Genomic DNA, 16,116 nt, shown 5'->3' on the forward strand with positions numbered 1-16,116 from the left:
TTGTGGTTTGTTATATCTTACTTCACCAGGTTATATTGGGAACATAACCTCCCAGCCTTGTTAGTCTTGTTTACAAACACAGAGACATGCCTAGATAAACACCTTGTTACCCAGTCGATATTTCACATCATAAAACAAATCACAAAGCTCACATAATCAGTGACTTACTTCTTTCCAACCTCAGTAGACTATTGTCAAAGCCACTTGATACAACTGGCTGGTTAAGCCGTTATATCAACAACTTGTATGACAACACTTGACACAGTCATATCAGTAGCTGCCCTCCACACCTGATAAGAGATTAGCCAGGTGATTTTCTCACAGCACCGGCACAGTTGGGTTTTTCTCTCAGCTCAACAATGCAGACAATGAGGTTTGTATTTTTTTTTAAATCCTTTACATGTTTTATTAGCTATTATTATCTGTAGTGGATTGTTTGCTTTTCACTGGCTTACAAGATTTCTTATAATTCTAGTTTAACACAAAAACATCTTTCCAATTTTATAAAGTGTGTGTTCAAGTACTTTCCTGTAACTAATTATTTCTAAGGGCTCCAATACTGAATATTTACTGAGCTGGAGACCTATATTTATTGATAGTTCAAATTTACCATTATTCATAGATAATTCCACAAGCTCATCTACTTCATGACACTCATTAGTGTTTTTTGTTTGTTTTTTTTTTAACACAGACACCACAAAAAAAATTGTAATTTTTAATATATTGAGTATTAAATAAGTGGTTACATACCATATATTTGTATGATATGGCATTCCCATAATAGATTACTAAGGGGGGATAAATCATCTCCTATCAAAAAGTTAAAAAAAATTTAAATAGATTGAAAAGTAGTAAGTTTGAATCTCAGGATATGTAATTATTTTTAGTTGTCAACAATATTTGCTAGTTTAAATTCTACATTATAAAAAAACAAAATTCTGTGTGTAGTATGAGGAAGTAATGTGACAATCTAAAAATAATTTTAGTTTTAAATGGTTTCAGAGCATGATTTCAAAATTTAAATTTTATTTTGTCCAGATTTATTATTGGGTTTTAGAAATGGTTATTCATGTATATTTTGTGTAGAAATATTAATAGACAAGACATGATGGCAAATGACACTTTAAACCTTTTTACCAAGCGTCTGGTTTTTTATTTTATTTTTTTTATAAAACAGGAAGACAGAATATAACTTTTAGTTACTTGGTTAAAATTTATACTTCTTATATATACCACATTTCATTATTTTAGTTTTTTTACAAAAAACTAAATAAATAAATAAAAACAATACATTTAGAAAATGGGACTAATAACTTTGATGAGATTTGTACCATTTCAAATTAAAGTTCATTAAATAGGAAATATTACAAATGAACTTTTGGTGAAAATAACAGTAAGGATAGTAAAACAATTGCCGAGTAGACATTGTTACTGCACATGCCAAATATCAAGATTAATATTAAAATAGATATGATAAGTCTTATTGTTTTAAATCATATTGGAAATACTCAGCTTGAATTTCTAGAAACAGTAAAACACAAAACTTGTTGATATTCTCAAGAGAGCATGATCAAGTTCAGAGATTGTCTGAGGCTGATGTCAATCAGTATCTATCTAATTTATAAATATTCCACACAACTTTTTTTAATTTGTCAAAATTAATGATAGACAATTAATTATAGTTTTTTTTTTAACTATTCTTTGTTCCGAAAAGAAACTTTCTTATAAGTTGTTTTAGATATGATGGTTAATTTTTAGCACTTCAACCCCATCTTAAATATTTAAAAATCCCACAAACAATAACCTTAAAAATATGGTCTAAATATATGGAGTAAAATACTGAATTAAAGCAATCTTAAAAATTGTTTATACTTAGGCTTTAGTCTAACCTCCAGCAAGGCTATGTATTCTGAATGCTGGAGTAAAGATGAGGAGTAACATTATTAACCGTTTTCTCAAGCTATCAACATTTTGAAATCAACCAGAAGACATATAATATTTTTTTTATACTAATACGCTTAGATACTAGTACCCTAGCAGTTCTTAGGAAAGTGTAGTGCGTAGAAATAATGCAAATGACTTTAAAAATACTTATATAGAAATATAGATACATAACTATAGTACAGTAAATATATATATATATATATATATATATATATATATATACACTAAAATTCATTCATGTCTATCATATTTGTTGAACTTGAAGTTCTTAAATCAATCGATATTCTGCCACAGAGGAAGTTGATTCATAATTTTATTACAACAGCTATCTGTATTTATATACATGTTCATACAAAAAAAAAAAAAAAAAAAAAAAAAAAAACTGATTGTAACAAAATAATTAAATGTCTAATTTACAACACTGATGCTATGTAGTACGATTTGATGTACGTACACTTCTGCCTGTGCCTCTGAACAGAATGTGGTTTCATCTCAGTTCTAGAGTTGATTGGAAATATTTACTGTAAATCTATCAGTCCTAAATCAATATTTATGTTTTTATTTGATTTGTGATAAATAAAAATTAACTAATGTACATGTTTATTATAAGGTTATTAGTTTCTGCTAATATTCCTGTCAGAGGGTTTTATCATTTTTATTTGATAGTTTGGGTGGGGCATGACCTTTCAGTCTCCCCTGAATACACCAAAATTCTGGAGTGAAATTTCACCAACCATTGTTACAATGTAAAATTAAAAATAAACAAAAATGTCCTGGGCAATGTGTGTGTGTGTGTGTATATATATATAAAATAGATCTTTAAAATTACATGTCAAAAGATAGAGGTTGCAATGTGAAAATTTAAAGTGATCCCCATTTACCCCCTTTGAAAAAGGGGGGATATTTGTATACTTCAAAAATTCCAAAATAGTATTTTAATATGTACATGGTGAAGATTGTACATCGATATCTCAATCCGTTTGGAATATCTATTGCATTTACCTTTCAAATGACAGATCACAAGATAGGGGTTACAATTTTAAAAATTTGAAGTGATCCCCCTCTACTCCCTTTGAAAAGAGGGAGGGGGAAAATATTTTTATTCTTAAAAAAAATTCCAAAATAGTATTTTAATAAATATGGTGAAGATTGTACATCGATATCCCAATCCATTTGGAATATATCCAGGCGTATCAGGACTTGATTGCCACACTGTATTTTTATATTCTTCATATATAAATATGAAGAAATATGCAAAATTCCCCCCAAAAACGAAACAGTGGATGGGGGTGTAGGCGTTTATGTATAATAGACAAATTACTTCTTATTGTTGATGCCATGACACTGTGATGGATTCTCAATATGGCTTAATTTTTATTTTAAGGTAGAGGAACACACTTTCAAAATTAAACAAAGTTAGTTTTTAGAAAATAAGTATAATAAAAAGCCAGTGGATTCCTTCGCTCTTATAAATATTTTTAGTTGGTGAAGAGTATCGGAAGGATAAGGACAAGTAAAAAAGTAATAAAGGGAGAGAAGAAATATACCCTTGCCCCGGGTTGTGATAGATATAGTTCCGCCCCTGCAAGTTTCTCAGTTTCTCAGATATGATGTCATACTATCCGTATTAACTCTTCCAGTTTACACCGAGGAAATGGCGCTCACGTTTGTTTGTAGTTTGCGATGCATATTCACTTAGATTATAAACAGCTGACAAATAACAAGTGGGGGTTATGTTTATCGACTGAGTAAGTGGGGTTATGTTTGTGGACTGCGTGTTTCACGTGTTTGTTTGTCCGCTGTGGCTATATGGCCGGCTACCGTCTGTTTAGACAGACGGGCGATGAGTGGTGACGTCAAACGTGACGTAACGAAAGGGCAGCCATAACTGTCACCTTTACACCACTGCCTTAGAAATATAAAAAACACAATTTGTAGACTATTTTATTAATTGCATATTATTATGCATTGGTAATGTATTGAACGGTAATGTAATAAAAGTGTACGCTTAAATAAATTAAAAGAAGAAATATACAACTAAAAATTAACCATGTACCAGAATATACACTTCGTAGTTTATTAAGATATAGTTTTGTTTCTCTCAATTTTACTGCAATGTTTCAATTAATAGTCATAATTAATTGTAAATAATTTTTGTCATATTAAATATGTATGTAATTTAATAGCATAAAATAACTGGAACATTTGTTTTATTTACTAATAACACTCAAATGGTTATGATTTTATTGTATATCGTATGTAAGTGATAAGATGGAAATTAGTCTCTCGTCTCGAGATATTTGAAAATCAATTCTTCCATTTACCGATTAAAACTAGTTTTATTATTAATCACTTATGTATTATCGGACTTAAGCAGGACTGTAAGTTCTTATAGAAGGGATATTGGTACAGTTTAAAGTATATAGCATATCTCGAATCACTTATTCTTAATTGAATATGGTCCGTATTTTCTTTATTATTGATAAAAGTTTTCAACTGGTCAAAAAAACCGTTCTACGACCTGCCATTTTAATAACAATGCACAGTGCCGCTTGGCGCTTACTAGCAGGGCTGATACTAGGCCCTGGCTTACTAGAGCTATATACTTCAAAACCTTTGGCGTCACAGTCTGTGACGTCATAGTCGTTCCCGTTCTTTGAAACCAAGACCGGTGACCGGGCATATAGCCACTCCGTTGTTCGTCGACTAAGTGGGGTTATGTTTGTTTGTTTTTTTGAAACATTTTAAACTTATTCTTCCAAACGGCTTGACTAAATAGTGATCTTTTGTTTTAATGTCTAATTCAATGTTTTATTTAATCTGTGGAGTTTTAATAATGTGAAAAACGAGTAACTATGCGAGTGATCATATTTCTAACAGAGTTGGTTTTATCTTGCTGCTACTTTAGTATGGTTATTGAAAGTGTATACGGTGAAAACATGAGTAAGGAGTTCACAAGTAATAATTGCTCTGTGAGTAAAATCGAATTAAATGTTATTTATTATTATTATATTATTTAAATATTTAGTTGTAGAACACATTTTATTTATTATTTAGAAACCCACTTCTCAATGTACTTAAGTTAACCTCAAAAAGCACAGTATGAGAAAGGATACACAGAATGCCTTGGTTTGTTTTATCAGCAACTGCAATTTATTAGTGGATGGAGGGGGGAGGGTTTAAGGTTTATCTTATCAGCTACTACCTCATTGACTGATGTCATGCATTTTTAGTTTTTATCCATTTACTGCCAGGCATATTTTAGTTGGATATGCAGAAAACACCAAAGTTTCTTTGTAATTAAATTCGATCTTTTATTTTAAATATCACAACATTTTTAAAGTATATAAAGTATTCTATTTGTGTTTTGCCTCAAAATAACTGTAGCTAAGTTAGAAGGTTTCACCCGCTTTCTGGATAGAGAAGTCTCAAAGGAAATTTCCAAACACGTTTTTATTAAGCCTATCTGTGATTTTCTAGTGATCACAGGGTCTAGGGGTTAGCCCATTTCCCATGATCCAGTTTTTTTTAAAATTTCACAAGTGTGTTCCTACGGCTAATAATAAATATATGGTATACATTTTACTCCTGTACTCTCTCCTTACAGGGGGTTCCATGACCACCCCTTTTATTAAAGTTGTCCGATTTCAACCAAATTATTTTTGAAACGTGTTTCAATGTCTATTTTCGGGAAAAAGAAACCTAACATTTTTTAATCCTCAGTTTATTTTGGGAGGCCAAAAAAACTCCCACGAAATGACAAAATTGGGTATGTCGAGTAAAAGTACATTAACTAGTTCCACAAAAATGAAACTGTAGAAATATGAAAGCACCACGGAGGTCAATGGTCAAAATTCTATATTGACTATGATCAAAAGGCCCCTTTTTGGAGGGGGGGAGGGTACCTTAACATTGATTTTATTGAAGTTGTCTGATTTTTATAAAAATTTTCTTAAAATATGTGTATTTGACCTTTTTGGCGTCGGAGTTGTTGGCAGTAGCGTTGGGCACCAGACATCTTCCGTGGTGTCTGTCGCTAGAGTATGATAGGATTTTGCCCGTTTGTGTTACACCGTATTACGTAATCATGCAAATTTAAAGATTTTTGGGGTTTTTAAATAAAATAAATGGTTAACAAATATATGTAAAGTGAGTATTATAATATAATTATAAATATTTTTTTCTTATGTTTCAAAAAGTTTAAACAAATACTCTGGAAGAAACGTCTTTGAAATTTGTCTCAAAATATTATTTCCTTCAGTAAAACTATTTATTTTACCATAAAACATTGAATTAAGGAAGGTCTCTGCAAGTTTGAAAATAATATACCAACAATTGCCACATATATGAATTTATTACAAGAAAACTACAAAATGTAGGTATATTAGAGAGAACCAGTATTCTTTGTGGTAATTGCTTGTAAAACTTTATAGTATAACATGTAAACTTACTTCATTAATGTAATAAGTTTGAATAAAGTGTGTTGCATAATCAATCATATCATAAACTAAATTGTAATAATAATACAAGCATATAATAAGGGTTAAGTAAAACGACAAAAGGGAAAATACTTAAAAGTATACGTTTTGCATAAGTAGGTACTTAATCTTGTTTATTAAATATTATTTTCATTTTAACATTATGTAAATACGTACATGTAGAAAGTAAATAAAAACACAATGTTTGTTTTGTACATACTTTATTTTATATCGTTCAAATGTATAGGACAATATGGTAATTTTGTGATAAAATAAAACACAAACACTCTTATATGTTTAAAAAAGTTTTATTTTTGATTGAATAAAAACATCATAAAAATAACAGAACATAAATAATATAAAAATCAAATTAAAAGTGCTTAATACTTTTTTTTACCAGAGATATAAAAAACTACATTATTAGAAAGGACAAACTTTTGTTGATTTACTGTAGAAATTACGTCATTATGACGATCTTGTTTTCTGCCTCCCAAAAGGAAGCTGTGTTGGCGATAAGGAGGTTACTCTATCCCTATCTACTATTTGTTATTAGGCTAAGACAAAGAGGTTATAAGTAGATTTAGATTAGGTTATCATAAATATGATACTAGTATTACCAAAATTGAAGATATCTTTATGAGCGCTCAAGTGATCTGAACTTGAATTTGATTACTATCATGAGGGATGTTTTTCTTTTTTTGCCAGAAGTGTGGGATGGCGTTGAAAGTGCCATCATAGCCCGCACTGATGGCAAGGGACGTTTCTGATCAGTATGTTCCCGACCTCAGACCATGTGCCAGATTGTCCAACGGTTTATTAAAGTCCCCTAGTCACTGTCACTCTCAGTGTCCATAATCTTCTTCATCCCTCTCTTCTCCTGCATTTATAAATTGAAAAAATTATCATCGTTACTGCCGATGATGCCCTCCTCCTGTTTCATCTGGGTTGCCTTCAGTTTTCCTGCTGGAGGTGGAGCATTCATGAGCTTCTAGTTGTAAGAAAGGAATGTCAATTTCACTGCTCCGTCAGACAAAAGACGGTTTCTTTTCTTGGAGTGCATCCAAGAAAACGTACTAAATGTATGCTCTCTGGCAGCAGAAGTTGCTGGTGCCCCCAATGAATCTTTCCAGGTAAAGAAATATTCCCTGCAATATTCCCATTTTGTAAGTTCCGTCCCACTGGGAACATTTCCGGTCTACATCACTAACTATTAATTTAGATCTTAATCCCAATAAATTTTTCAAATTGTGTTAAATGTTCCTAATTAATTACACTATTAAAAGAGGTAATTTAAATTCAAAAGAGTTATTGGTGAATTTTTATAAAGCATAACAGTCAGTGATTTATTGGTGCCAACCACTGTATTGATACATTAATTTAGTATTTTAACCTTAATATTGATATAAATTAAAGTATTCAACAGGTTTTGTGTAACAATCAAAAGCTTAGATTCTATGCTATTAGATACTATTACATTTTTTGTTACTACAGTTTATTCTGATAAATGATAGCATGTTTCATAATGTTTTTATAATGAAATGTCTTGATTTTCAAATTTAATTTCTAAATTTTTTAGTACAAGTTACAATCAAGTTAAACATACATTTGTAATACTTTTATTGTGTTGGGATAGTACTTAATGATCTATTTTTTTTTGCTAATAAAAACTTTGCATTTCTTGTACATTTCCAACCTCTTTTATAAGTTTTGGTATACAGCATTAAAACAAATATATATATATATATATATATATATATATATATATATATATATATATATATATTTGGCATTATTTGGATACATCTTGATTTATGCTAAAATAAAGTTTTGTAGGAACTAGGAAACCCAAGAGTTTCAATTTGACAACAATAATAACCATAGATTGTTAATTGTTGGTTGTTAATAACCAAATGTTTCATTTCAAGCTGAAACAACCATATATAACAAGCATACTTTTGAGTAAAAACAATATATGTCAAAGGAGTTAAAAAAGTTTTTAAAACCGGCCAAAATAGGCCTTCCAGCACAGGAAAAATAGTTGGGCAGTTCTTGGGTTAAACGAGCAATTAAAACCAAACAGCTACATGTAATTTTATTCTATCAAGTCAATGCTGTTACTTGCAACATGCACCAGTGATAGTAACTGAATTTATTTGAGTAATTCCTGATTATCAGCATGGATCTTAACTGTACTAACAGATGACAGGGGGGGACATGATTTGAGATTATTGCCCTAACAAATTCTTCCTCATGGATCTCGATAGGAGGCGGCCCCTACCCCCAACCTTACCCATTGAGAATATTCAAGCAGCGCAAAGGTCCGTCTAGGACTAGGTGCAATTTCTAAGTTTCTTGTCCTAAGAGAATAATAATAATAAAAAAAACCTGTATTAATATGAATCATTTAAGTTAAAATGCTTTATTGTAAATATTTTTATAATTTTGCATGTAATGGCTAAACAACACAAAATGTGATCTAAGTCTATGAATCGTTTTAACCTCTTTTATACCCAAACGGACTGATGAAAAATAGCTCCCCAGTTTATCAAATGTGCCAACTCATACAGACATTTATGTCTTCACGCATTTGTTTTGGAATTCCTTTGGGGGTAATTTTTAGAATATCTCCAAGCAGACGTTTTGTCTCGCCCTTCATTGTCCTCACCCAAATCTTGCATAAAGTCAGAAGTGATGGTATCCACCGTAAAGTTTTCTTTTTTAATTAACTGGATGTTTTGACCTAATGGATACTGAATAAAACAGTTCAAACTCATTCGTTTGAATTATCGTCCCATAGCCACTAGAGGTTTTAGTGTTTAGTATCTTAATTCATATTAATTTAATAAGAGTCCTGTTTTTCCATGAACATCTCAAAATGTTGTTTTACCATTCAAATGACATTTGATAAATGAATAAGCTAAAAAAATGTTAGTATGCGAAGGTGTGTTAAAAAAGTAACAAGAATCTTTTTACTGTCAAGATTTTTTTTATTGTGCTAGTACTCATGCTCCTGAAGTATAATAACATTTTCAGCTGTGTTTATTGTTTACTTTTTCAATGGCAACTGCTAAGTTTAAAAGTGTTTATGAACTCAGTGATTTGTGTTTGTTAAAAAATGGGTTTGTACCTTGTACATATTACAGAATCAAGCAGTTTGACTATGACTATGGATCAAAGAATTTGTATCAAATTTTGTGTGAAAACGAAATTGTGTAACAAAGTGTGGAAAATGTTAAGAAAGATCTATGGTGAGTCTGCTATGAGTAAAACAAGGGTTTACGAGTGGTATAAACATTTAAAATATGGCCGTGAATACATTGAAGGTGATGAACGCTCTGGACGCCCCTGCCCGTCAACAACCGATGAATATGTGAAAAAAATGTTTGGAATGATTATGAACATTCACTGTATTATAATTGGAGAACTCGCTAATGATGTTGGCATATCAACTGGCTCATGCCATGACATAAAAAAAAAATGTTTTGGGTATAATAATTCTGGCAGCAAGATTTGTTCCAAAATTGTTTAATTTTGAACAAAAACAGCGGCAAATGGAAGTTGCTAAGGAGTTATTAAATGAAATCAATGAAGATGCAGACTTATTAAAACGTGTTATAACAGGTGACGAAACATGGGTTGACGGATATGATGTTGAAACTAAGGCTCAATCATCTCAGTGGAGGCAATCTGGATCGCCAAGACTGAAGTAAGCTTGACAAGTGCAGTCAAATGTAAAGGTTATGCTCCCTATGTTCTTCGATTTTAATGGCATAATACATCATGAATTCTTGTCACAAGGTCAAACGGTTAATAAGGTGTACTATCTGCAAGGTCAAAACTGTTAGCATAATGCAATCTAAAAAAAGACCGGATTTGTGGCAAAACAATTCATAGCTTTTGCACCATGACAATGCACCTCTTCACACTTCATTGCTTGTTTGTGAATTTTTGGCAAAAATAGTATTGTAACAATACCCTAGCCTCCATATACTCCAGACATGGCTCTGCCTGACTTGTTTTACTTCCAAAAATAAAGAGAACCTTAAAGGGCCGTCGTTTTACAATCATAGATGACGTTAAAAGTGTATTACTGAAAGAGCTAAAGGCTATCCCAAAGATTGAGTTTAAGAAGTGTTTCAGGGATTGGAAGAAGCACTGGCACCAGTGCATAATATATAATGGGAACTATTTTGAAGGTGACAACATTTATGCAGACGAATAAATAAATATTTTTTCAAAAAATGAAAATTCCTGCTACTTTTTGAACATATCTCATACTGTACTGTAAAAACCTAGGACCACATGAGGTTCTTCTTGCAATGTTTGTTAACTAATGTACTGTTTTCTTTTGTTGTTTTAAAACTGTAGTATATTGATTGCAACTGCCCTAAAATATTAGTCCACAAAACATTTCTTGACAAAATTTATTTAGTGACCACATGTAACTAACTAACTGGCAGACTTGCACACCTTAAACAATGGAAATTCAATTCAATCAATAAACTTTAGATCTCTATATATAAATAGAAAGACCTTTGAACAATATTGCTTCAGTGGTCAAACAATTGGCAACTAAGCATGGTAATATTTTGTGAAACACTCAGTGTTAAATTAATAGTTTTTTTTTTTTTTGGAGAGTTCTTTTTAAAATACTCAAAAGGACCTAATCTAGTTTTATCTAAAATATTCCATTTTAGCTTAAAACGGTGTATAAATTATTTTACTAAAATTACAATTTTAATCATTTGAATCCAAAAAAATAATTTGGAATGAAGTGAACCAAACATTTATAACTGTGAAGGGAAGAAATAAAGGATTGAGTTCACTCACTTCATTTTTGGAGATAAACATATAACTTATATAATTTATCTGCCTTTGGCCATTTATCTGTGCCCAACTTGAACATCAATTAATGATAACTTGAACACTTTTTCTGTCATGGCTCTCAGGTTAAAGTGAATGGTTTTAGCAAGGCCTTTGATATCATATCAGTCACTTCATCTGCTACTAGATAATCTAGAAGGCTTATGTATGATGTTCTAGGTAGTCTTCTACCTAGAACAAGAAGAAGGTAGAGAGTCTGTCAACTGTGTGTAATGATGTAATCTAGTTTCTTCATTCTAGACCTTTTATATATATATATATATATATATATATATATATATAATATATATATATATATTATATAAATATTATATTCAATATTATTATTAAATATTATATTATAGAAATACATTAACTAAACACGAAGTGAAGGAAATAGGAGATACTATATATCTTGAAGCAGCTGTTTAAGACTGTAGGCTTTGCTGCAGTAGAACACTTAGTCGAGTTTGTTTCATTTTAACAATCTCATTTGAACAAAACCTTTTGTACGTGTTGTGCTTGATTGTAAAGGTGCTCAATGTAAAGCAATGTAAAGGTGGTATTATAAAAAAAAAAACTGTAATTTAATACCCTACATTCAAATACTTATAAAATTTTAAATATTATTCTTTGAGTTTGACATTTAATGATAGCCTTTAATCAAGTATGTAGTATTTATTTCTTATGTTTACATTTTGAATTTGGTGTTTGTTAATTTTTAGGGTAGGTAAAAAAGTACTTTTTCTGTAATTTTACCATAAGAAAATGTGGGAGTACCTTTTGTCCATAAAGTTATCAACAAATGTCCAATGTTTAAAATTTGTTTGTGAATTGATTTTTTTATTACATATATAGATATGTGTACTACAATCGTGATCATCGTATAAAATGTTATTTAATACTTTACTCTTATAGTTTCTATAATTTTGTTTAGTAAATGGATAAAATCATGACTAAGCACCTTATATTTTGGTGCTATTGTTCTTATAATATTGTATGTTATATATGATTGTGATGATAATTAAATTTAACATGTTTGTACCAGGAGAAAGATGTTCCTGGCAGCGGTGATGCTGTGCCTAGTGAGCTCTGCTGTCTCACAGGCACCGCTGCCCCCAGTGTACCGCCTCCCAACCTCCATCATTCCTGTCAAATATCTGGTGCATCTGGAACCTAACATGGCAGCTAAAACTGCGTCTGGAGCCATGATTTTAGAGATGCTAACTTCCAGAAATGAGGTACAATCAACACAAAATATTCACAAAATCATTAGTCTTATTTTACTTTTATTTCAATATTGTTTTGACCATTCAATACTATAAATATATCATAAATATTAAAAATCAATTAGTTCAAAGTCAAGAAAGTTTCTGCTAAAATTGGTTTTGGCCTTTTTACTGACAACATCTGCCTTGAAAAGGTGTTGTCAGCTTAATATCAACAGAACAGTCTCACTAGGCACACAAACACTTGATAATTATTTAAAATGACAGATCCCTGAGAATTCCTTGTTTCACAAATCGTATTATTTGGAAATGTATCAGAAATGTAGACATTTGATCTATTTCCATAACGTACATAAAACCAATAAATTTGTTGTATCAGTGATTCGATGGATCAAAAGCAAAAACAATCAAGTTGGCTATTCACTTGAATTTGGGAATAAAATAAATTATGCACTTTTGGAGTTGGTAGAAAGGTCTGAGTTTGGTATTCATTAAAAAAAAAAAATATAATTTTAGAGTTATTTTTCTAAAAAAGATTTGTTAGAACACAGAAATTACTATAAATAATGCTTCAAACATTAAAAGAAGACACACACACAGGCTACATTTATTTGTATTATAGTCTCATTTGAGTAACTGTTTTTGATCAAACCAATGCATGTTAAATGATAAGTGGTTGATGATTCACACAGATTGGAAAGGATGAAAAGACAAATCATATCCTGAGAGAAAAATTTGACAGTAATTTGGTGAAGAAATGGCTACAGCATTATTGATGATGTGATAAACTTTGAAGTGTTAAATATACAGTACAATATGGCTAATGTCACAGTGTTATCTTGTGACATAAAAATATAGTTAGCAAGTATGACACATACACAGTGACATTCCAATTTGTCAATCAATAATGACACATACTTGGCACAATAATGGCACTTTATCTAGTATGGAGCTTATATCATACATTTCCGTTACAACTTTTATAAATACTGAATATAATGTGTAGTTTAAATGTCATCATAATAAAGTGGATTTGTGTCGAACTTCACAGGTCAAAGTGTCCCTTTGCTTGGCTGTAGAGGGGCTTCCTGTTATGATTTTATTAGAAAATATTATAATATCCTGGTGAATTTCTATCTAATTACTTTTAAAGTCTAATGGACTTGTGCTAGCTTCATTTTTGTATTTCACCAGGTGTTTGACATTACAAGCACTTTGCCAAATTTTAGTGTTATTCCTGTGTAAAGAACTCTATATAAGTTTTCAGAGTGAGTCCAATAGCAAACTTCAACGGTGTTTGAAATGGCAGAGTAAAGCTAGTGATAACTGTGTCTGCTGCTGTGTAAGGTAGTGTGCTGTTGATGTTGATTCTGTTTTATCTTCTAGTGTTGATGTTGTTTTGAGGGCAATATCTCAAGATGTGGACTTTGAAATTGAGAGGAACTGAGCAAGTTATTTTGCTTCGCTGTTGATCTGTTCTCAACTGCCGAGTAAAAATGGAAACTTCAAACGATGTTGGATCAGTTCTAGTAGGTGATACCAGCACATAATTGGGCATCTGGTCAAGTGCAGTGTTGTGTCTCTTCCTCTAACCCAGTGAAATTGAGAGACAAAAGATAGTATTGCTTCTCTTTTTCGCCTTGGGAAAAATGTGTTAACAAGTTAGATGACGTTTATTTTAAAACAATCAGCAATACTTGGAAATGTTGCGTTGTTCTTCTGATCTTCTTCTCATTATTTCTTTTTAACCCTCGTTATTAAGATTTATTGCCTGGTACGGTAATGTTAGGTATGTTGTGATCACTTAATTGCTCAGCACTTACTTCAGTCCAGCGATAGTGATAACTTTTGTGAGGTATGACTCGAGGGCTTTGTTTGACTTGGCATCTCCTCTCTTACTTTCATCACTACCCCTGGTTTGGTGCTTGGAAAAACTTGCAATGCTTGTACAAGTCATCATCCCAGATTATTAAGCATTGTCCCATTCTGTTTGAGTTGAGGAGCTGATCAATCACTTGGGCTTGAAATAAGATTAACATTAATTTTATATTGGAGTCACTTTCAGAAAGTACACATTAGATTCAAGTGGATTTTAACACAGTATATATATATATGACATGGCATGAGGAGGGTAGGGTAATATTTGATTGTCCCATGTGGATCAAGGTGCCATGAGCAAGAAATTCATAGGCATTCACAAGTCAAAGTGTGATACAGTCAATTTAACTTTATCTTACTTGTCATAGATGCAGTATTTGAATGCTGATGAAGGACACTGTAAGTCCAATATGGTTTATAAAAGGTGTTGTCATATAGAGTATTGGCATGTGTTGAAACTGATGTTGTGAGTGGATTGCTTGTGTTGAACATTTGCCTATGTAGACCCATTTCCTTAGAGCAACTTTTAGATTGATGATAATTATTACATGTATAATCTGTTCCTGTATATATTGTAAATAGATGGAAATAAACTAATTCATTCATTCAATTTACATGATTCAAAGGTGTCCACAATTTTATATAATTGCTGGTTCTGTCTCAGAAGTTCAAGTCTATCATTATGTTCACATTGTATAAAATGTTTAGGTACAATATGTGGTCATATTACGGACCTATTTTTATAAAACAAATATAAAAATTAGAAGTAATAATAAAGAATGTACTTAACAACAATTAAAATAATACTTTCTTCTTTCAGGAACAACATTCTTTACAACAATTCCAAGTGCAAAATGTTTTATTTCACTAATCGCTACAGATAAAACTGTACACAATTACAAATCTATATTGGTTTTACAATAAAAATACAATGTCTATGACGCTTTGAAAAAACTCTGAATGTTTGATTTTTACATGTTTTTAAGTTGGTAATTTGTAGTGTATTTACAACCACAAAATCAGTGAAAATCCACATTTCAAAGATATAGTATATATTAATAGTATTTAAATAAAACCTAGTAAATACAATTAATGTAATTAAAAAGTAAAAAAATACAAAAATAAAATTTGATATCTAGACAATAGTGTTTTACAACAGTTACAGGCACATCCATATAACAGAACCTTAGTATTTCTGAGCATTTCTTCACACGTCTGAATATCCGAACGTTAGTACCCAAAGGGTTAAATTGCAGGGTTTTTGGTTTTTCTTTTTTGCTACTTTGGAGAATCACAACTAGATCTCTCCAAAGATGTCAACTACAATGAATAAAACAAGATGACAACCAGAGCGAAAGGGACTGGGTAAAATAGTTAATTATTCTATCCCAGATGTGATAGTGAAGTCACTACTGTATATACTAGCAGTCTTCCTATCTTTATAAATCCATCTTTGTAGAAACCATGAAACTGTAATTCTAAACAAATATATAGTACTTTACCTTGTCAACAGTTCCAAAATTATTATTTTTAGAATTCTCACTACATGTTTTGGGATGAAATGGTCATCGTCAGGTGTATAAAAACTTAGAAGTCAAATAAGTTAAAAACATGTAAAACCATATCATAAAATAAACAATTCAATTGTACGAAATTCTCACTACATGCTGAAACATCTTCCTATCTTTCCTGTCTTATTTACACCCTCTTTTCATTGACATTTC

At 31.0% G+C, this 16,116-nt stretch overlaps 1 protein-coding gene across 4 annotated transcripts in view; it reads left to right on the top strand.

The window, feature by feature from the left end:
* LOC124369772 (glutamyl aminopeptidase-like) overlaps positions 1 to 16,116 on the top strand; it is a 106,197-nt gene that overhangs the window by 19,745 nt on the left and 70,336 nt on the right. For 2 of the 4 annotated variants that reach the window (XM_046827857.1, XM_046827856.1), the window contains exon 2: positions 12,334 to 12,526. In XM_046827857.1, the coding sequence (XP_046683813.1) occupies positions 12,341 to 12,526 (186 nt within the window). In that variant the 5' untranslated portion in view covers positions 12,334 to 12,340. Of the gene's footprint in view, positions 1 to 227; positions 374 to 4,678; positions 4,917 to 12,333; positions 12,527 to 16,116 lie in introns of those variants that run through there. The other 2 variants (XM_046827854.1, XM_046827858.1) reach the window with 2 other exon arrangements.

The sequence above is a fragment of the Homalodisca vitripennis genome, chromosome X (assembly GCF_021130785.1).
Source record: "Homalodisca vitripennis isolate AUS2020 chromosome X, UT_GWSS_2.1, whole genome shotgun sequence".
NCBI classification, from domain to species: domain Eukaryota; kingdom Metazoa; phylum Arthropoda; class Insecta; order Hemiptera; family Cicadellidae; genus Homalodisca; species Homalodisca vitripennis.